Genomic DNA, 21,464 nt, shown 5'->3' with positions numbered 1-21,464 from the left:
GGCATCTCTTGTAGTAGCAGGCAGACCAGTCCACAGTTTAGGGGCCCTGTAACTAAAAGCTCGACCTCCTACTGATATTTTATTAATTCTTGGTATGCTAAGCAGACCAGCATCTTGAGATCTTAATGTGCGCTCAGGTTTGTAAGTCATGATAAGTTCAGACAAGTAAGCCGGACCTCGGCCATTTAATGCTTTATATGTTAAAAGGAGGATTTTGAAGTCTGCACTAAACTTAACCGGGTGCCAGTGTAAGGATTTAAGAACTGGAGTTATGTGTTCGTATTTTCTTGTTCTTGTAATAATTCTTGCAGCCGCATTTTGGATTAACTGGAGGCTGAATAAAGAACAGTTTGAACAGCCAGTGAACACCGCATTGCAGTAGTCAATCAACTAGAGATACCATAGGGAGGATATGATAGACTAACGTTTAAAAATTTTTTTTTAATGCAATGTGATCTACCTGTACTACCTTTCCGATCTACTGGTCGATCGTGATCGACGTCTTGGGCACCCCTGCCTTAGGCTGAATTCTTATTGCTATATTTACATTTCCATAGATACAGATATACTGTGTATATATATATATATATATATATATATATATATATATATATATACACATATATACATATATATATATATATATATATATATACATACAGTGGTGTGAAAAACTATTTTCCCCCTTCCTGATTTCTTATTCTTCTGCATGTTTGTCACACAAAATGTTTCTGATCATCAAACACATTTAACCATTAGTCAAATATAACACAAGTAAACACAAAATGCAGTTTTTAAATGAAAAGGGAGAAAAAAAATCCAAACCTACATAGCCCTGTGTGAAAAAGTAAATGCCCCCCATCTAACTGTGGTGTATCACACCTGAGTTCAATTTCCGTAGCCACCCCCAGGCCTGATTACTGCCACACGTGTTTCAATCAAGAAATCCCTTCAATAGGAGCTGCCTGACACAGAGAAGTAGACCAAAAGCACCTCAAAAGCTAGACATCATGCCAAGATCCAAAGAAATTCAGGAACAAATGAGAACAGAAGTAATTGAGATCTATCAGTCTGGTAAAGGTTATAAAGCCATTTCTAAAGCTTTGGGACTCCAGCGAACCACAGTGAGAGCCATTATCCACAAATGGCAAAAACATGGAACAGTGGTGAACCTTCCCAGAAGTGGCCGGCCCACAAAATTACCCCAAGAGCGCAGAGATGACTCATCCGAGAGGTCACAAAAGACCCCAGGACAACGTCTAAAGAACTGCAGGCCTCACTTGCCTCAATTAAGGTCAGTGTTCACGACTCCACCATAAGAAAGAGACTGGGCAAAACGGCCTGCATGGCAGATTTCCAAGACGCAAACCACTGTTAAGCAAAAAGAACATTAGGGCTCGTCTCAATTTTGCTAAGAAACATCTCAATGATTGCCAAGACTTTTGGGAAAATACCTTGTGGACTGATGAGACAAAAGTTGAACTTTTTGGAAGGCAAATGTCCCGTTACATCTGGCGTAAAAGGAACACAGCATTTCAGAAAAAGAACATCATACCAACAGTAAAATATGGTGGTGGTAGTGTGATGGTCTGGGGTTGTTTTGCTGCTTCAGCACCTGGAAGGCTTGCTGTGATAGATGGAACCATGAATTCTACTGTCTACCAAAAAATCCTGAAGGAGAATGTCCGCCATCTGTTCGTCAACTCAAGCTGAAGGGTCTTGGGTGCTGCAACAGGACAATGACCCAAAAAACACCAGCAAATCCACCTCTGAATGGCTGAAGAAAACAAAATGAAGACTTTGGAGTGGCCTAGTCAAAGTCCTGACCTGAATCCAATTGAGATGCTATGGCATGACCTTAAAAAGGCGCTTCATGCTAGAAAACCCTCAAATAAAGCTGAATTACAACAATTCTGCAAAGATGAGTGGGCCAAAATTCCTCCAGAGCGCTGTAAAAGACTCATTGCAAGTTATCGCAAACGCTTGATTGCAGTTATTGTTGCTAAGGGTGGCCCAACCAGTTATTAGGTTCAGGGGCAATTACTTTTTCACACAGGGCCATGTAGGTTTGGATTTTTTTCTCCTAAATAATAAAACCATCATTTAAAAACTGCATTTTGTGTTTACTTGTGTTATATTTGACTAATGGTTAAATGTGTTTGATGATCAGAAACATTTTGTGTGACAAACATGCAAAAGAATGAGAAATCAGGAAGGGGGCAAATAGTTTTTCACACCACTGTATATATGTGTACGTGCATGTTTATGTTGGTTTTATTTTTATTATCTGTACGGTGTCCTTGGGTGTTTAGAAAGGTACCTTGAAATAAAATTTATTATTATTATTATTATTATTATTATTATTATTATTGTTAATGGCTCTAAAAGGAATATAGGAAAGACAGGCTAAGGCTTCCATAAAATACAGTTATCTCATTTCCGCATTTCCCCATGGGATTAATAAAGTTTATCTAAGCTAATTTCCCTCAGTTTCCTGTATCACTCAGTGTGCTTTTTGTCTTGTTAGCACAGGTTATTGGACAATTGAACCTGCCCGCTGATGTTGACCTACTGCTTGGAGCTGACTGGATTAACCCACAGGAGCAGCGTCGAGCCTGGCTAATCATGGACTTGCTGAACCACATGCCGACGGAGTGCTCTGCGGTCATAACCTCTGCTTGCACTGTTCTCACTGAACTCTTCAGCCACAAAGGTAAAGGGCTGGCCATCTGCAGCAGTGGCGGACCAGTGGGGGTCATTTGGTGTTTTCCTTATCAAGGTTAACTTAGGCCTGCATTTCTGTAGGAAGTGTGTGTCAGTGTAAGAATGCATAGGATGGGCTGTGGGAAGAAGTGAGAGTGAAAAAAGTTGATTGTTTAAAAATAGACACATTTGACTGAGCTCAAGTCAGGGGTGTTCAACTCCGGTCCTGGCTGCTGGTTTTCATTCTGACCCTTTTCCTAATCAGGGAGCAGTTTTCACGGCTAATTAACTCCTTTTCCCTTCAATTTAATAGCCTAGTTTTTAAGGATTCAGTCCTCTGAACTTATTCGTTTCTTCATTAAGTGGCAGCCAAACAGAAATGAGACGTGAAACGAGCCAACAGATGACCAGCTAAATTGGGTATTCAAAGTCCAACCAATTTCACTCCAACCGGTTTCTTATGAGAAGCCAGTTCTTGCTGATAATTAAAGCCATTATTGAATATCATGACTTGTTGCTGCTCTCATTCTGCCACAGCAGTTGATTTTCTGTTTTTTCTAAGACCACCATTAAGATGATTTGGTGACCTGAGCAGACCAACATGACCAATACCTTCAGCTTTCCTCATTTTGAGGTTAGCTGGTCATGTGGCAGGTTGTTTTTTGTGTCTCATTATTGTTTGGCTGCTCATTGAGGGAAAAGGAACAACTAAGGGGTCTGAGTGGTCTTTCCTGCATGGAGTTTGCATGTTCTCCCCGTGTCTGCGTGGGTTTCCTCCCACAGTCCAAAGACATGCAGGTTAGGTGCATTGGCGATTCTAAATTGTCCCATGTGTGCTTGATGTGTGCACATGCGTGTGTGCCCTGTGGGTTTGTTTCCTGCTGTGCGCCCTGGGATTGACTCCGGCAGACCCCCGTGCCCCTGTAGTTAGGATATAGCAGGTTGGATAATGGATAGGATTGATAAGGGGTCTCAGTCACGTCAATTAAAATGAAGGCAAAACAAGATAATCAGCAGCAAAAAACGTCTCACTAATTAAGAAGATGGTTAGAATGAAAACCTGCAGCCACTGCGGCCCACCAGGACCGGAGTTGGACCCCCCTGGCTTAAGTGAAAAATAATTCTGTAACGTTTTTATTTTTTCTTGTACAGCAAATTAATCAGCAATAAGGAAGGGCAAAATATGCAAATTCTTTGTTGTTTTTTGTCTTTGAGGATTTATGTTCACTAATATATATTTTTCATTCTTTCAGGAGCAGGGACGATGCTGAAAAATGCTGAGCCAATTCGGAGGTAACTGAAGAATTTTATATACCTTTAAGCTTAGAGCTGTGTGCAGGCTGTGTTACCTAATGAAGTGGACATGAAAACTTCAAGGTCACCGGTTTGGGTCCATTTTTAACTCAATTTGTGACACTGAGCAAGTAAAGCTACATGCCAGTGTTTAAATTATACAGCTATCTAGCATACAATGGATTCAGAAAGTACAGTCATATGAAAAAGTTTGGGCACCCCTCTTAATTCTTTGGATTTTGTTTTTCATTGGCTGAGCTTTCAAAGTAGCAACTTCCTTTTAATATCTGACATGCCTTATGGACACAGTAGGATTACAGCAGTGACATTAAGTTTATTGGATAAACAGAAAATATGCATCATAACAAAAATAGACAGGTGCATAAATGTGGGCACCCAACAGAGATATGACATCAACACTTAGTTGAGCCTCCTTTTGCTCCTTTGAGCCTACAGACGCTGTCCTCCTATAGCCTGTGATGAATGTCTGGATTCTGGATGGAGGTATTTCTGACCATTCTTCATACAAAATCTCTCGAGTTCAGTACAATTTGATGGCTGCCGAGCATGGACAGCCTGCTTCAAATCATCCCACAGATTTTCGATGATATTCAAGTCAGGAGACTGTGACGGCCATTCCAGAACATTGTACTTCTCCCTCTGCACGAATGCCTTTGTAGATTTCCAACTGTGTTTTGGGTTATTGTCTTGTTGGAATATCCAACCCCTGCGTAACTTCAACTTTGTGACTGATGCTTGAACATTATCCTGAAGAATTTGTTGCTATTGGGTTGAATTCATCAGACCCTCGACTTTAACAAGGGCCCCAGTCCCTGAACTAACCACACAGCCCTACAGCATGATGGGACCTCCACCACATTTGACAGGAGGTAGCTGGTGTTTTTCTTGGAATGCCGTGTTCTTCTTCCAATGCAAAGCTCTTTTTGTTCTGACCAAATAACTCCATTTTTTTCTCATCAGTCCAAAGCACTTTGTTCCAAAATGAATCTGGCTTGTCTAAATGAGCATTTAATACAACAAGCGACTCTGTTTGTGGCGTGAGTGCAGAAAGGGCTTCTTTCTCATCACCCTGCCATACAGATGTTCTTTGTGCAAATTGCTCTGAATTGTAGAACGATGTACAGATACACCATCTGCAGCGAGATGTTCTCGCAGGTCTTTGGAGGTGATCTGTGGGTTGTCTGTCACCATTCTCACAATCCTGCTCATATGCCGCTCCTGTATTTTTCTTGGCCTGCCAGACCTGCTGGGTTTAACAGTAACTGTGCCTGTGGCCTTCCATTTCCTTAAAGTTGAAACTGACAGTTTAAACCTCTGAGATGTCTTTTTGTAGCCTTCTCCTAAACCAGGAGACTCAACAATCTTTGTTTTCAGATCTTTGGAGAGTTGCTTTGAGGATCCCATGCTGTCTGTCACTCTTCAGAGGAGAGTCAAAGGGAAGGAAGCACAACTTGCAGTTGACCACCTTAAATACCTTTGACCACTCATGATTGGACACTCCTGTCTATGAAGTTCAAGGCTTAACAAGCTCATCCAGCCAACCAATCAGCATTGAGCAGTGACAGGCATTCAAATCAGCACAATGACAAGGGGACCCACATTTGTGCACAGCCAGTTTTTCACATTTGATTTAATTTCATACAACTAAATACTGCGTCTCTAAAATCTTTGTTCGGAAAACACCGCAGTACTCCGATGTTCCTAGGAAATGAAAGACATACCACTGATATCTTTTTTGTTGAAAGGAGAGTCAATTTATTATGCAGGCTGAGAGGGGGTCCCAAACTTTTTCATATGACTGTACTTATTTAGGTCCCTTTACTTTATTGCCTTCCAACCAGCAGGGAAAAACTTGGGGGCTGGTGGCAGAACTGGCACTCCAGCCACCATAAGAAACCTCCCACTGGTTCCACTCCATCTGAACTGGTGTGGTGCTGAGGTGTCACCCATTGCATGGCTGCACTCGGGTCCTAATCTGGATCCTGAGTTGGTTTGTCGTGTGGTGGGTGCGGCAATGCGCTGTATCAGCGTGTGCTCCTAACCTCTCCTCTCTCCCCCTCCTCCTTTACTTTATTGTGTGGTCGATTTTAATTTTAAATGGATAAATTTGCAATTTTTGCCCATCAATCTACACTCAATGATAACGACAAAGTGAACACGTTTTTAGAAAAGTTTGCAAATTTTATAACAAGTTAGACAAAGTACTTGCATGGTGTAACATTCTGGTGCGTTTGGCAAATAAGTGAACTGATATGAAAGTTGGAGCATTTCATGTTTTTTTTTTTTATTTACTTCATCCAAGAGTGAGTTATTAAAGAGTTACATAACAACGAGTCATATTCAAAAGTAATACAGGGTGGGCCATTTATATGGATACACCTTAATAAAATGGGAATGGTTGGCGATATTAACTTCCTGTTTGTGGCACATTAGTATATGTGAGGGGGAAAACTTTTCAAGATGGGTGGTGACCATGGTGGCCATTTTGAAGTCGGCTATTTTGGATCCAACTTTTGTTTTTTCAATAGGAAGAGGGTCATGTGACACATCAAACTTATTGGGTATTTCACAAGAAAAACAATGGTGTGCTTGGTTTTAACGTAACCTTATTCTTTCATGAGTTATTTACAAGTTTCTCTTTGTGTACAGCCATAGACATGTCACAGAGGTTAACACGTGAGGATCCAAAATGGCCGACTTCAAAATGGCCACCATGGTCACCACCCATCTTGAAAAGTTTTCCCCCTCACATATACTAATGTGCCACAAACAGGAAGTTAATATCACCAACCATTCCCATTTTATTAAGGTGTATCTATATAAATGGCCCACCCTGTAGAGTTAACAGAACGCAATCACGTGTGTTATTAGACGACATTAAATATATGCTTTTTAATACCACTTTACAATGGAGTTAAAAATGGAGCACAAAGAGGCTTGTGGTGGCTCGGCAGCTTTCATGTTCAGCAGATTCCAATTCAAGCGATGTGAAATATCATCGACTGATGTGTGTTAGTGGTGGAAATTATAAAATCAGTATCAATATTGCATTATTAAAGGAGAATCCATCCATCCATCAATCCATCCTCTTCTGCTTATCCGGGGTCGGGTCGCGGGGGCAGCAGCTTGAGCAGAGAGGCCCAGACTTCCCTCTCCCCGGCCACTTCTTCCAGCTCTTCCGGGAGAATCCCAAATGCTCCCAGGCCAGCCGGGATACATAGTCCCTCCAGCGTGTCCTGGGTCTTTCCCGGGGCCTCCTCCCGGTTGGACGTGCCCGGAACACCTCACCAGGGTGGCGTCCAGGAGGCATCCTGATCAGCTGCCCGAGCCACCTCATCTGACTCTTCTCGATGCTCTACTCTGAGCCCCTCCCGGATGACTGAGCTTCTCACCCTATCTTTAAGGGAAAGCCCAGACACTCTGCGGAAGAAACTCATTTCAGCCGCTTGTATTCGCAATCTCGTTCTTTCGGTCACTACCCATAACTCATGACCATAGGTAGGAGCGTAGATCGACTGGTAAACTGAGAGCTTTGCCTTACGGCTCAGCTCCTTTTTCACCACGACAGACCGATGCAGAGCCCGCATCACTGAAGACGCCGCACCGATCCGCCTGTCGATCTCACGCTCCATTCCATTCAACTGAAATAAGTTCCCCATCTAGCTGTTAATATTAGTCAAAGCACAGTTCAGTCAGTCAGTCATTGTCCAACCCACCATATCCTAACTACAGGGTCACAGGAGCCAATCCCAGCCAACACAGGGCGCAAGGCAGGAACAAATCCTGGGCAGGGTGCCAGCCCACCGCAGGGCACACACACCCACACACCAAGCACAATTTAGGACCGCCAATGCACCTAACCTGCATGTCTTTGGACTGTGGGAGGAAACCCATGCGGACACCAGGAGAACTTGCAAACTCCACGCAGGGAGGACCTGGGAAGTGAACCTGAGTCTCCTTACTGCGAGGCAGCAGCGCTACCACTGCGCCACCATACTGCCCTTAAAACACAGTGATATAAATATTATATAAATAAGTAAGAGAGCTTGGAAAGGAACTGATTTATTGTAAAACATAATGGACAAGAAGATCAGGGGCTTGCCACCATTGTTTGTTTATATTCAGGAATGAAAGATAAGGGGCTGAGCACCAGAGATCAGCACGGGAAGCCACTGCTGCCTCCCGACACCACTGTCAATTTTTGAACTCGTCTTATGTTCATAATAGATAGATAGAGGGTCATTTCTGGAGGGTGGGATTGGACCGCACGTATGCCTGGGGGGTTGCCAACCAGGGTCCCAAGCTGTTTCGTCATGTGGTGGGTGCGGCAACCCGCTGTACCAGTGCACGCTCCCTAACCTGACCCAACCTGACCTGACCTTATGTTTAGATTACTCAGGGCCGCCGCACTTTTCTCATTTAGGTTGATAACATTGGTTCTTTACAGTAATAATCTGCAGATATTGTTCAATCAATTCAGTCTTATAAATTCTTAAAGAATTGCTTTCCCCATTCATTTATTTTGAGAGACTTTTTTGTACTCTTTTAGCTAACTTACCTGAAGAAGCAGGAGAGGGTGCTGGTCTGTGAGATATTTGTGCCCACATACTCTGCCTGGCATTTGAGTTGCTCACATTAGGTATCTGGGTGGCTGTCAGATGAGTAAATGAGGTCAGGTCAGGTTATGGAGCATGCACTGGTACGGCGTGTTGCTGTACCCACCACATGACAAAACAGCTCCGGATCGTGTTTGGCAACCCCCCAGGCAGACACGTGGTCCAGTCCCACCCTCCGGAAATGACCCTCTAACTGGCGCTGCCATGTGTTATGTGGACGTCCCCTTGGCATGGTCCAGCCACTCGGGTCCTCAACAATGAGCCTGATCACCCTCGGGTAATCGTGCCACATGGCTGTAGTGCCGTAACTGATGCTCCCTCACAATGCAGGTCATGTGACTCATTCGCGCTCCGTGAGCAACACAACGTCAAACCAGTGGGACCCAAGGATTCTCCGAAGAGACACAAGGAGTCCAGTCTTCATCTCAGGTCACTGGATACCATCCATGTTTCACAAACAGGAAACACCAGGACTCTAAAGACTTGGACCTTCATCCTTTTGCAGAGATATCGGGAGCACCACACACCCCATTCTAATGACCTCATGACCCCTCCATGCTCTCCCAATCTATCTACTGACTTCATAGGAAGAGTCACCAGAGACACGACTGTCTCGACAAAGTCAACACTCTCTCTGCACTGATGGCTGTGCTCAAGGGGTCATTACAGGGCTGGATGTTGGTTTTTATCAGGACCCTCACAAGCCCAGACACAGACCCCTCACTCAGTCTCTCAAGAGCCTTGATCAGAGCCTCCATTGCCTCTGTGAAGATCACAGTATCGTCAGCAAAGTCAAGATCCGTGAATCTTTCTTCACCAACAGATGCCCCACAACCGCTGGACCCCACAACCTTGCCCAACACCCAGTCGATGCCGAATTGAACAGAGTAGGAGCGAAAACACCCCCCTGACAGACCCCAGAATCAACTGGGAAAAACACAGAGGTTTTTATCCTGTATGCAAGTTCAAGAAACTGCCGTCAAGGAAAAGCTGAAACAAAAAACTAATTCTTGGTTGAAGTCGGATAGAATCTTCTTCTTTCGTTTGCTCCCGTTAGGGATTGCCACAATGGATCATCTTGTTTCATATCGTCCTGTCTTCTGTATCTTGCTCTGTTACCCCCATCACCTTCATGTCCCCTCTCACCACATCCATAAACCTTCTCTTAGACCTTCCTCTTTTTCTCTTACCTGGCAGGTCTATCCTTAGTACCCTTCTCCCAATATACCCCTCATCTCTCCTCTGCCCATGTCCAAACCAACGCAATCTCACCTCTCTGACTTTGTCTCCAAACCGTCCTACCTGAGCTGACCCTCTAATGTCCTCATTTCTAATCCTGTCCATCCTTGTCACACTCAGTGCCAATCTTAACATCTTTAACTCTGCCACCACCAGCTCCATCTCCTGCTTTCTGGTCAGTGCCACCGTTACCAACCCATATAACACAGCTGGTCTCACTACCGTCCTGTAGACCTTCCCTTTCACTCTTGCTGATACCCGTCTGTCACAGATCACTCTAGAATGTTTCTCCACTTTAAGATAAATGACTTTGCAAATTCATCAGTGCTTTTCAATGGGAAATTTTGAAATATTAAAACTTTGTACCTCGTAATCTGTCAGAGATATCACAACGAAAATTGAAAAGTCTCAACAAATTTCTTTAAAGAATTAAGTGTGCCACATCTCCACAAAATTAGTCCTCTTGGGTGGGGGCGAGTTTTTTCTTGTGGACAGACAGACAGACAGACATATAAAGGCTTTCACCGTAGGTACTTCATGCATTATATTCGAACTCGCCTAAAACAATCAAAAGCTGAAATCTCTCATTCAGCTAAGTATTCAGACCCTTTAGTGTGGCACTCCAAACTGTGGTCTGCTTACATCTTGTCTGGTTTAATTTTCATTGAGTCTAGTCCACTTGTGGCAAATTGAATTGATTGGACATCATTTAGAAAGGCACATGTGTAGGGTCTCACAATTCACAATGAATATGAAGACAAAAACCAAGCCATGAAGACCAAGGAACACTCTGTAGATATTTGCAATCAAATTGGGGTGAGACATAGACCAGGGCTAGGAGAAGAAGTTTGGAACCACCAGGATTCTCTCTAGCGTTGGCTTTCTACCATACTGTGTATGCGAGTAAGAAGGGCCTTGGTCAGAAGGGTGATGAAGAACCCAATGGTCACTCTAACAGAGCTTCAGAAATCCTCTGTTGAGATGGACCCTCAGCTCCGAAGCACTCCCATCTTCTTGGCATTTATGGTAGAGTGGCAACATGAAAGCCACTCTTCAGTAAAAGGCCCATGACAGTTTAAAGGACTCTGACAACAAGAGGAAAAAAACTCTCAGGTCTGATGAGATAAAAGTCATATTTTTTGGGCAGAACTCCAAACACTGTGTCTGGCGAATACCAGGCACTGCTCATCACCTGCCTAATACCTTACCCATGGTGAAGCATAGTGGTGTTAGCACCATGATATGGGGGAACAGAGACAGTGAGACTGGTCAGAATTGAGGGATGGAAGAATGCAGTCAAATACCAAGATGGCCTTGAAGGAAACCTACTCCAGATTTCGTGCAGCCTCAGACTGGGGAGACGGTTCACCTTTCAGAACAACAGTTACCCACAGCATACGACCAAGACAACAATGGCAGAGTGGTGGCTCTGAGGATAAGGATCTGTCCTGGTATTTGGTAGGTTGCTGGTTCAAAACCCATTACTGCCAGAAGGCATTGAAGTCCTTAACCTTAAAATGACTCTAGGGGTGATGTACCATGGCTGACCCTGCGCTCTGACCTCCAAAGATGACGCAAAACGACGGTTTGCCTTTGGGGATTACCGCATATACTCGCAGATAAGTTCTCCCGTGGATAAGTCGGGACTTGATTTTACAGTATAATGTCTGGTATTTTATAATGTCAGTCGTACAAGTCGAATGCGGAAAACTCACGCTGTTGGTACAAGGGATTACGATATGCTAACACCCACCCGAGAGAGTAACCATGGAGAATACGGCTTTTGTTTTCTATGTGGGTGCGGCAATGCATTGTATCAGCGTGTGTTCCTAACCTCTCTCTGTCTCTCTCTATTGTGCCTACGTGACCACACGGTAATATTCAAACTATTCCGAAGCGACGTTTGCACTGATTTGTGTTTTTTGTATCTTACACCCTCATACACCTTTATCGGAAGAGCATCCCTTATCTACGATGGAGTGTTCGATCAGAAGAAAATATGAAGCTGGTTTTAAATTGAACGTCGTTGGAGTAGCGAAAGAAATTGGTAACTGTGCTGCTGCTGCACAAAATTCGATGCATCTGAGAAACTAATGCGAGATTAGAGGAGGCAAGAAGATGGGAAAAAAAGAATTGTCGCATTTTTGAAGGGGCGTATAAGTCGGGGTCTGATTTTATGATCGATTTTTCGGGTTTCAAGACCTGACTTATACGTGAGTATATCTATACTAATAAAAGGCAAAGCCCTCACTGACTGACTCATCACTAATTCTCCAACTTCCCGTGTAGGTAGAAAGCTGGAATTTAGCAGGCTCATTCCTTACAGCTTACTTACAAAAGTTAAGCAGGTTTCATTTCGAAATTCTACGCGTAACGGTCATAACTGTAACCTACTTACGTACATATATACGGCCATAGCCTGCAGCTCGGTCGCCGTGTGAGGCGCAGTGGCGTCACCCATCACCATGCCTCCCACGTAGTTGGCTGCCTGCCTATATTGCGTCCCCCATACTTACGCCTCCCACGTAATTGAGTGCCTGCCCATATAAGGCCGTCCGTCAGCAGCAGACACACGTTGCCACTACGAGGCGTTTGTCATGCCCAAGACGAATACGATTTTCGCAAGATACAAGTTTAGTGAGAAGAGGCAAGGTATAAACGAGACTTTTGATCACTTTGTAACGGAGTTAAAATTGCTGGTAAATGCAAATGAAGATGAGATGGTCAGGGATAGACTAGTGTTTGGCACAAACTCAGCAAAAGTGCGAGAGAAACTTTTAAGTGCCGGGTCTGAGCTAACATTAAATAAAGCCGTGGACATCGCGAGATCACACGAGATAGCACAAGCACAGCTGAGAACCTTCGATGCATGTACTCCGAAGCGCTCACGGAACTGACTGTGAACGCAGTATGCGGAGAACAAGCAAGAGCTCCAAGAGCGCTGAACAAAAAACGCATTACACAATTGAGAAAGCAGCAAAAGAATATGAAGCGAGTGACGCATACAAGCATATTCATAAGTGCAGCTACTGCGGAAACAAAGCACACGGTGGAAAAAGTCAATGTCCAGCTAAAGAAAGAAAGCGTAAAAAATGTGGTAAATTGAACCAATTCGCTAAAGTGTGCAGGACTGGGAAAGGTAAACCCGTGCATGCAGTGTGTGATGTCTCAGATAAAGAGGAAGACGAGCTGCTTATTGATGCAGTAGGAAACAAACAGCCCTCTGAATCTGAACAAGCCTTTGTAGACATAGCAATAGGAAAGCAAGGTGTAAAGCTTAAGTTTAAATGAAGTTCATAGAGACGCTGCCGCTAAATATTCACAGGCAAATCCACAACTTAATACCGGGAATGCCTGTTTAACATCTTAGAATCATGAGTACCGATCTGGGTAGTGAACACTTCGATGAATGAAACCCGTTATCTTTACAACGGTTGACAAACATGGAATGTAACTTGAACACAACACGTCTTCCAAATACGAACCTGATTGAAAGAAATAATGATAATCAAATCCTTGATGACAGCAACACTCATGACAATGACAAAACAATCACATTGACAATCACGTTACGTTAGTTTTAAAATGTTCCCTTTTCTTTTTCGTAACTTCTTTAACACACTACTTCTCCGCTGCGAAGCGCGGGTATTCTGCTAGTACGATAATAAAGTGTACCAGACAAGTTTCCAACTGTCCCTGATTGGTCCAACTAAAGCCTCATAGAACATGTGTGGAGACACCAGACGTTTAAAGACACTTCCCATCCAATCTAACGGAGCTTGAGAGGATCGGCCAGGAATAATGGGATAAACTGCTGAAATCCAGGTATGCAAAGCTTCTGGAGACTTACCCAAGAAGATAGAAAGGTCAAATTGATGAAAAAGGGGCTTCTCTAAAGTACTGAATTCAGGGTCTGAATACTTATATGAAAGAGAGATTTCATTTTTTAAGTTGTCCTAAATTTGCAAAACATTTTATAAACATGTTTTCACTTGGTCATTATGGTGAGAGTGTAGATTGATGGGCAAAAATGTCAAATGCATCCAATTAAAATCAAATCTGCAACACAAAGTACACAGAAAGCAAAGGGGTCTGAAAACCCCCTGAATCTATTGTGTGTACAGTACCTGGAGATGCTTTGTATTGTGCTCTGTTTTACAATGTAAAGTGCCTTTTATTTCTGACTAGCAAAATACCCGCGCTTCGCAGCGGAGAAGTAGTGTGTTAAAGAAGCAATGAAAAGAAAAGGAAACATTTTGAAAATAACGTAACCTGATTGTCAATGTAATTGTTTTGTCACTGTTGTGACTGATGAGTGTTGTTGTCATATATATATATATATATATATATACATATCTATACATATACACATATATACATACATATATATATCTACATATATACACACACACATATATACACATATATATACATATACATACATATCTACATATATACACACACAGCTATTTCAGTATCAGTGCAATACGCTGTTTGTTAAAACGGATAACTCCCGCTCTTACGTGCAATAACAAATCAAATCATTCAGTTGTCTTTGCTCATATGTCATTTTAGAGCTGGACGCCTGGCATCTTTTTTTGGCCACAAGTTCGTTTCTGTTTGCTGTGAGGTTCTGTGTTGTGGAGATTCTCAGGATGGATTGCAGGTGTTCATCAGTGAGGCGACTCCTGTGTGCTGTTTTGTTAGTCTTTATCACTGAGAAGAGCTTCTCACACAGATATGTGCTACCAAACATGCACAAGGTTCGAGCCGCATGTAGACGGACTTTTTTTGTTCTTCAAAGTTACCAAAGCGCCGTGCAAACTCAGTGCGCAATAACTCTAGCTTCGCAATAACTTGCAGCATCATAAGGTAGACTTGATTAACGCGTTAGTGTTGCAAGGCAGCTGAAGAGCTGCATTATGGGATCTGTAGTTTATTGTGTTACCAGCGCTTCATATACCCGGCTTTAATAACAATAATACAGTATATAAAATGATCTCGGGCGGATATAATTACACCGGGCCGGATGTGGCCCGCCCTTGAGTTTGACACATATGGACTAAATAGAACTTGAAAAGATATATTTTTCAAATGTGATCGCAATTCAGATAGAGTTGACGCAAGACTACAGCCTGCATGCCTCAATGAGTCATCCTCCTCGCTCTTACTTTTTACCGCTCATCTAATGAATACACTGAGTATGGCTTTACCAAAACAATCATTGATGGCTAATAAAGTATCCATTATTGAGTATGTAGATCGGGATATATATATATACATATATATATATACCCGCGTATCGCAGCGAGAAGTAGTGTGTTAAAAAGGTAGAAAAGAAAAGGGAACATTTTAAAAATAACGTAACATGACTGTCAATATACAGTATTTGTTTTGTGAGTGTTACTGAGTGTTGCTGTCATCAAGGATTTGATTATCATTATTTCTTTCAATCAGGTTCGTATTTGTAGGATGTGTTGTGTTCAAGTTACATTCCGTGTTTGTCAATCGCTGTAAAGATGACAGGTTTCATTCATCGATTCGCTTCTTACTGCATCAATAAACAGCTCGTCTTCTTCTTTATCTGAGACCTGACACACTGCATGCACGGGTTTTTTACACTGTCTTCCTTTAGCGGACATTGACTTTTTCCACCGTGTGCTTTGTTTCCGCAGTAGCTGGATTTATGAATATGCTTATCAGACGCTTCATATTTTTTGCTGCCTTTTCAATTGTGTAATTCGGTTTTTGTTCAGCGCTCTTTGGAACTGTTGCTTTTATCTGTGCACTGCGCCAGTTCACGGAGCCGCTTCGGTGTACATGCATCGAAGGTTCCCAGCTGTGCTGGTGCCATCTCGTGCTATGTCCATGGCTGTATTTAATGTTACCTTAGTCCTGGCACTTAAAACTTTCTCTCGCAGTTTCGCTGAGTTTGTGTCAAACACCACCCTGACCATCTCATCTTCCTCTCCATAAGCACAGTCCTTCACCCGTGAATATTTACCCGTGGCAGTTTGCTATTGGATTGCCGCTGACGGACGGCCTTATATGGGCAGGCACTAAATTACAAACGCCAGTGGCAGCCTGTCTATGAACTTAATTTAAAGTGTAGGTTTACATCGTGCTTTGTTTCCGAAGTAGCAGAACTCATGAATATGGTTGTATATGTCACTCGCTCGCTTCTTATTGTTTCGCTGCCTTCTCAATTATATAATGCATGTTTTCTTCAGCGCTTTTTTGAGGTCTTCCTGGTTTTCGATGTACTGCGTGATTACGTGGGAGGCGTGATGATGTCACACGAAACTCCGCCCCCACGGCGTTGAAGCTCATCTCCATTACAGTAAATGGAGAAAACTGCTTCCAGTTATGACCATTACGCGTAGAATTTCGATATAAAACCTGCCCAACTTTTGTAAGGAAGCTGTAAGGAATGAACCTGCCAAATTTCAGCCTTCCACCCACACGGGAAGTTGGAGAATTAGTGATGAGTGAGTGAGTGAGTGAGTGAGTGAGTGAGTGAGTGAGTGAGTGAGTGAGTGAGTGAGTGAGTGAGTGAGTGAGTGAGTGAGGGCTTTGCCTTTTATTAGTATAGATTTTACACAACAACCATTGTGATTGCTGTTGTATAAAGGTAACTGGAGTTTTTTAGATTATTTTTATTACTTTTTTTTTTTAATACTTTATTAATAAAGCCCATTTGTATGCCACACTATTCATGGGCCTACCTTAATTACAGGGTTCGCTCAGACACATCCACCTACACTCACTTACAGCAGATGAGGCCACATGCTGAGATATGAAACAAGGAGCTATAAAACAGCAGTGCTAACCACTGCGCCACCATACTGACCTAGAGCTGGCCTCAAAAAAGAGGCCTTACATGTTTTGATTTGTAGACTTATAGTGATCAAAATATTTGTTTGTGAAATAGGAAAGGCCTTTTAAAGTCTTTTGTAGAGAAAACAGCTGTTCTCAGCATCACAATTTGATTTCATGTATAAATATTATCACTTGTGTTTAGCGCTACTGCCTCATTGATCCAGCTTTCTGGGTTCAAATCCCACACCATGACTCCATCTGTTGTCCCAGTGTCTGTGAAAGTTTTTCTGCTAGTTGTCTGACTTTACTCCCATACCCATCAAAAATGTGAGTGTTAGATTAATTAGCGAATCCAGATTTGCTCCATGTGAGTGAGGCGTAAAACGGGCTGGCACCCTGACCCGGTTAGCTCCTGCTTTGTGCCTGATGTTGCCAGAACAGGCTTAACCTCCCACGACCCTAAATATGGATTACATTGTGTGGGGAATGTTACATTACTGTTTGTTGGAATTGTCTGTTTTACGGCTTACCTCACTCCACTAATAATAATACTGCTTTGCCTGCAGATATCACAGCCTAAGCGACATTGATGTAGACCGACTCCAATCCTTGATCAGCAAATCCTTTGGAAAGAACCTCAAGAACGACTATTTTGCCATGCTGCAGAAACGCCTCCACTGCATCTACCTTTCTGAAGGGTAGGACACATTTTCTTTGCCTCAAGACGTTACTTGTTGGGCCTTCCAATTGAGCTTATTTGGCATGACGTGCTAGGATCATGGCCGGTCTTGGCTAATGACATCAATTCAGTCTTTTTGCACATATGTGTGCTGGAAATTCACGAGAACCCATTTGCTTTAAGCCTGATTTCATATGTGTGTGTGTGTGCTCTGCGGTGGGCTGGCGCCCTCCTCTGGTTTGTCCCTGTCTTGCACCCTGTGCTGGCTCCAGCAGACCCCCCGTGACCCTGTGTTAGGGTATAGCGGGTTGGAGAATGACTGACTGAATGATTCACAGCTACACATATTATTTATTTAGAAAAAAAGACCTCTTCCTGCAGCAAATAATACAGTAGACGCAACACAGTAATTCACCTAACAGTACAGTTGAAATTGCCACACTGGCTACTGCACTGGCCTCACTGGATTTTGATTTCATCTACTAGTGAACAAACACCCGTTCAAATAAATCTCTGCAAACAAGCCAAAAATGACAATACATCATGACGGCAACAGACAGATTGCCTGATAAAGTTCTAGCGTCGCCACATAGGAGGTTTTCCTTTGTGTACAGTATGTCCTGTTTGGTGATTATTAAATGTGAGTAACAATACTTGTAGCTCAGACTCCTGGTTTGCACGGCTGCAGAGGGGCATGTGGGAATGGTAGCGTGTAGCTGTAGACACCGTACATTGTCGTACACGATAAATCGAATCCAAATCACTACAAAGGTTTGGGGAATAGCCCCGTATAATGTCCAGTGGACTGGTGAAAAGAATTTGAAACAAAGGGTTCAAAATAAACATTCGACACAATAAGCAGGTAAGACGGGGTATTTATACAAAAACAAGATGGCCACAGGAAATGATATGGGAGCAAGTGATGTCATCACTATGGGTCCGGAAGTGATGTCATCAAAGGAGAGACAGAAGCAGAAGTTGTGGGACGGCCATTTTGGGTTCTGGAATGGGGTAAGTGGAGTTATTATTCTTCTTTGTTTTGGGGGAGAGTACCCTTCAGTAACCCTTCGTCTCACAATGTTTTACTCACCTTAGGGTTTGCTGACTGCCTCCTAATCGCGTGTGTGTGACAACATATAAAATGGAAGAGAAGGATGTGTTGGGACTTTTTAACTTTTCCGTTTGTAACAAACAACATCATCAGCAACACCCAATAAAAACCCTTTATGAACTGGATTTTCGCCGTGGAGGGGGAATTTGCATTGCCATCGGATATAGGGATTAATTCCCCCATCACTGTCTATCTGATTCAACAAGTTGGATCAGAGATGGGTGGCAAACATCAAAGACGAACAAACTGATATCAGCAAATTAAAGCATTCACGATTCTGCAAGCATACAGCTCAATTTTACAAAAAAGATTTTTTTTTCATGAGGAAAACGTCAATCAGCACGGTGGGGCAGTGGGTAGCGCTGCTGCCTTGCAGTTAGGAGACCCGGGTTCGCTTCCCAGGTCCTCTTTACGTGGAGTTTGCATGTTCTCTCCGTGTCTGCGTCGGTTTCCTCCCACAATCCAAAGACATGCAGGTTAGGTGCATTGGCGATCCTAGATTGTCCCTAGTATGTGCTTGGTGTGTGTGTGTGTGTGTTTGTGCCCTGTGTTGGCTGGGATTGGCTCCAGCAGACCCCCGTGACCCTGTAGATAGTATATAGTGGGTTGGATAATGGATGGATGGACAGTGCATAATCTATGGGAGGTTCCTATAACCCCCATCAGTTGAATAGAATTGGTATATTCTAGCTGTTTCTAACTTCTCTGACTAAACATTATTCTCAGGTAGTGATCAGCCTTGCCACGTGTAAGGTGTAGAGGGCACACGGTTTTAAACCGGGCCTTTCGTGCCTTGCGTATCCCGTGTGCGTGTTTTGTGTGTTAAGAAACAAGTAAGACAAAGCACTTAATTGAAAGTGCTGCGTCGTATGTTTGAAGCGTTCAGAAGAAGAAGCTAAAAATCTTTAAGTATAAAAACAACTAAAGTTTTACAAGAAAAGCTAAGTTTAGAGAAGATACATTCTTCCATTTTTTTTGCCTTTTATTCTACGTGTGTAACAACTTTTTTCTTTATTCTTGTGTGGATTATTTGCTTCTGTGGTGGGCTGGCGCCCTGCCCGGGGTTTGTTTCCTGCCTTGCGCCCTGTGTTGGCTGAGATTGGCTCCAGCAGACCCCCGTGACCCTGTAGTTAGGATATAGCGGGTTGGATAGTGGATGGATGGATTATTTGCTTTGAATTTTTACTAAATATTTTAAAACAAACTTTTGGACTGAGAAATTTCTTTTGGCACGTGTTGTACCCGTGCTTGAACTCGCCTTACACTCCAACGGCTACACTCCTATTTGCTCCTTATAGCGTGAGCTAATAGTAGAACTTTCATTCTGTAATCAGAATATAAGTTTAATATGTCACTGTGCTCTGTGCAAATATTGTAAATCTGCTTTTCTTTTCTTCTCACATGTACAGCTAACACAAAGCCAGATTTAGCACAAAGGGGCTCAGCATTTAGAATTGCTAGGCAAGCATCTTAAGACAAGACAAGTTAAGAACAACTGCAAATGGGCAACGTGCACTGTTTCTGTGTGTTAGTCAGCCTGAAATTGCATCCTCTCTTTGCCTTGTTTGGAATGGCATGATTTACCTACGTAAGGGCCTGCCCATGGAGAAAGAGTATAAAGCCTTGGAACATTGCCCGGGCACACCTTTGAAGCTGACGGACGGATGGGAGATGCCGTCATCCGATCCTGAAAATCCTTCCAGCACAGCGACGAAAATGGCAGACTGTATACATCGAGCTCCCACTTTGTTGAAAAGTCTTGTCATTGGCTTCCTTGTCTGTTATGCCGCTTAAATTGTCATTAAAGAAAGTTATTTCTCCTATGTGATTTCTTACCGCCATATCACTAAGGGAGGGGTATCGCCTTTTTATATTATATCTGTATAGATTTGGGCTATGTAACATGCCACGATCACAAAAGAACTCCTTCCCAGGGAGCTAGAGCACTTTGCTAGATACAAAATGGCGTAGTCGGCAGGATTGTGGCTAAATTACTAACCACATATTTATAATGCATCATGTTCAATAAATACGCTTCTGGTAATGTCGGTGCAGAGGGTCTCGGTCAGATACTAAGGATACAGGGATGGTCGCACGCACAGTCATGGACTCCCGTGACCGAGTTATACTGCTCCAAATATCTGGCCCGAACTGGAGGGGAATATCAATCTCATGAAAGTGCAAAATGGCAGACTCTACACATCAGGCCCCCACTCCCGAACTGGGTTCTTGCCATTGGATTCCTTCGTCTGTTGTGCAGCGTAAGCCGTCATTAAACAAAGCTGTTATTTCGCCTATGTGATTTCTTACCGCCGTATCACTAAGGGAGGGGTATTGCCTTTTAATATTATATCTATATTGTTTTGGGTTACTTAAGACGCCACAATTAAAAAAGAACTTATTCCAACCAGGGAGCTAGCGCCCTCTAGAGGAAAACACGTGCTCACTTGAGTAGAGATTGCAGGAGGAGGGCTTCCTTTCAGCCCCCAACTTCTCTGTGTTGCACCACCGTAGTCTCCACCCCTCCATTGTGAAAATCCTGCTGACTACGCCAAGTATTTTGCCATGGATTCACACCACAGATTTATCAACGTGTACAGTTGCACTGTGGTAACTGATGCCGGTCAATTATAAACCTGTGATGTCAGGCTCAAAATTAGCTTATTTCAGCATGAGCTAATAGGAGAGTGTGGTTGAAATTTAACATCTTATTAAAGAAAGAAACATCCTCTAACAGGACAATTCAGTAATCGGGCAGGAGAAAAGCTGTTCATTGTATCTTTTAATTACTCCTCAGCTAAATGCCTTGGAGGGAGCCTTCTTCAGAAGCAGTCCTTTACAGCCTGATGAGAATGATCAGAATGGTCAGAGAAACAAAGAATAGAGGTTCATTTTATAAGCTATTGAATTTTCATACAGTGTCAATCAATACAATACATTTTACTCTGGTTGGTTCATTGGTTTACACCCAAATAATTTATAT

General features: G+C 42.9%; 1 protein-coding gene across 1 annotated transcript in view; it reads left to right on the top strand.

Annotated features, from left to right (window-relative positions):
* Positions 1-21,464, top strand: part of nags (N-acetylglutamate synthase) — a 65,288-nt gene that overhangs the window by 32,913 nt on the left and 10,911 nt on the right. Inside the window, exons 4-6 of the mRNA XM_039740454.1 lie at positions 2,533-2,713; positions 3,957-3,996; positions 17,258-17,389. Of these exons, the coding sequence (XP_039596388.1) occupies positions 2,533-2,713; positions 3,957-3,996; positions 17,258-17,389 (353 nt within the window). The remainder of the gene's footprint in view (positions 1-2,532; positions 2,714-3,956; positions 3,997-17,257; positions 17,390-21,464) is intronic.

Source organism: Polypterus senegalus, chromosome 17 (genome assembly GCF_016835505.1).
Source record: "Polypterus senegalus isolate Bchr_013 chromosome 17, ASM1683550v1, whole genome shotgun sequence".
NCBI lineage: Eukaryota > Metazoa > Chordata > Cladistia > Polypteriformes > Polypteridae > Polypterus > Polypterus senegalus.
The sequence above is the reverse complement of the archived record's forward strand: the minus strand, read 5'-3'. Positions and strand labels throughout refer to the sequence as shown.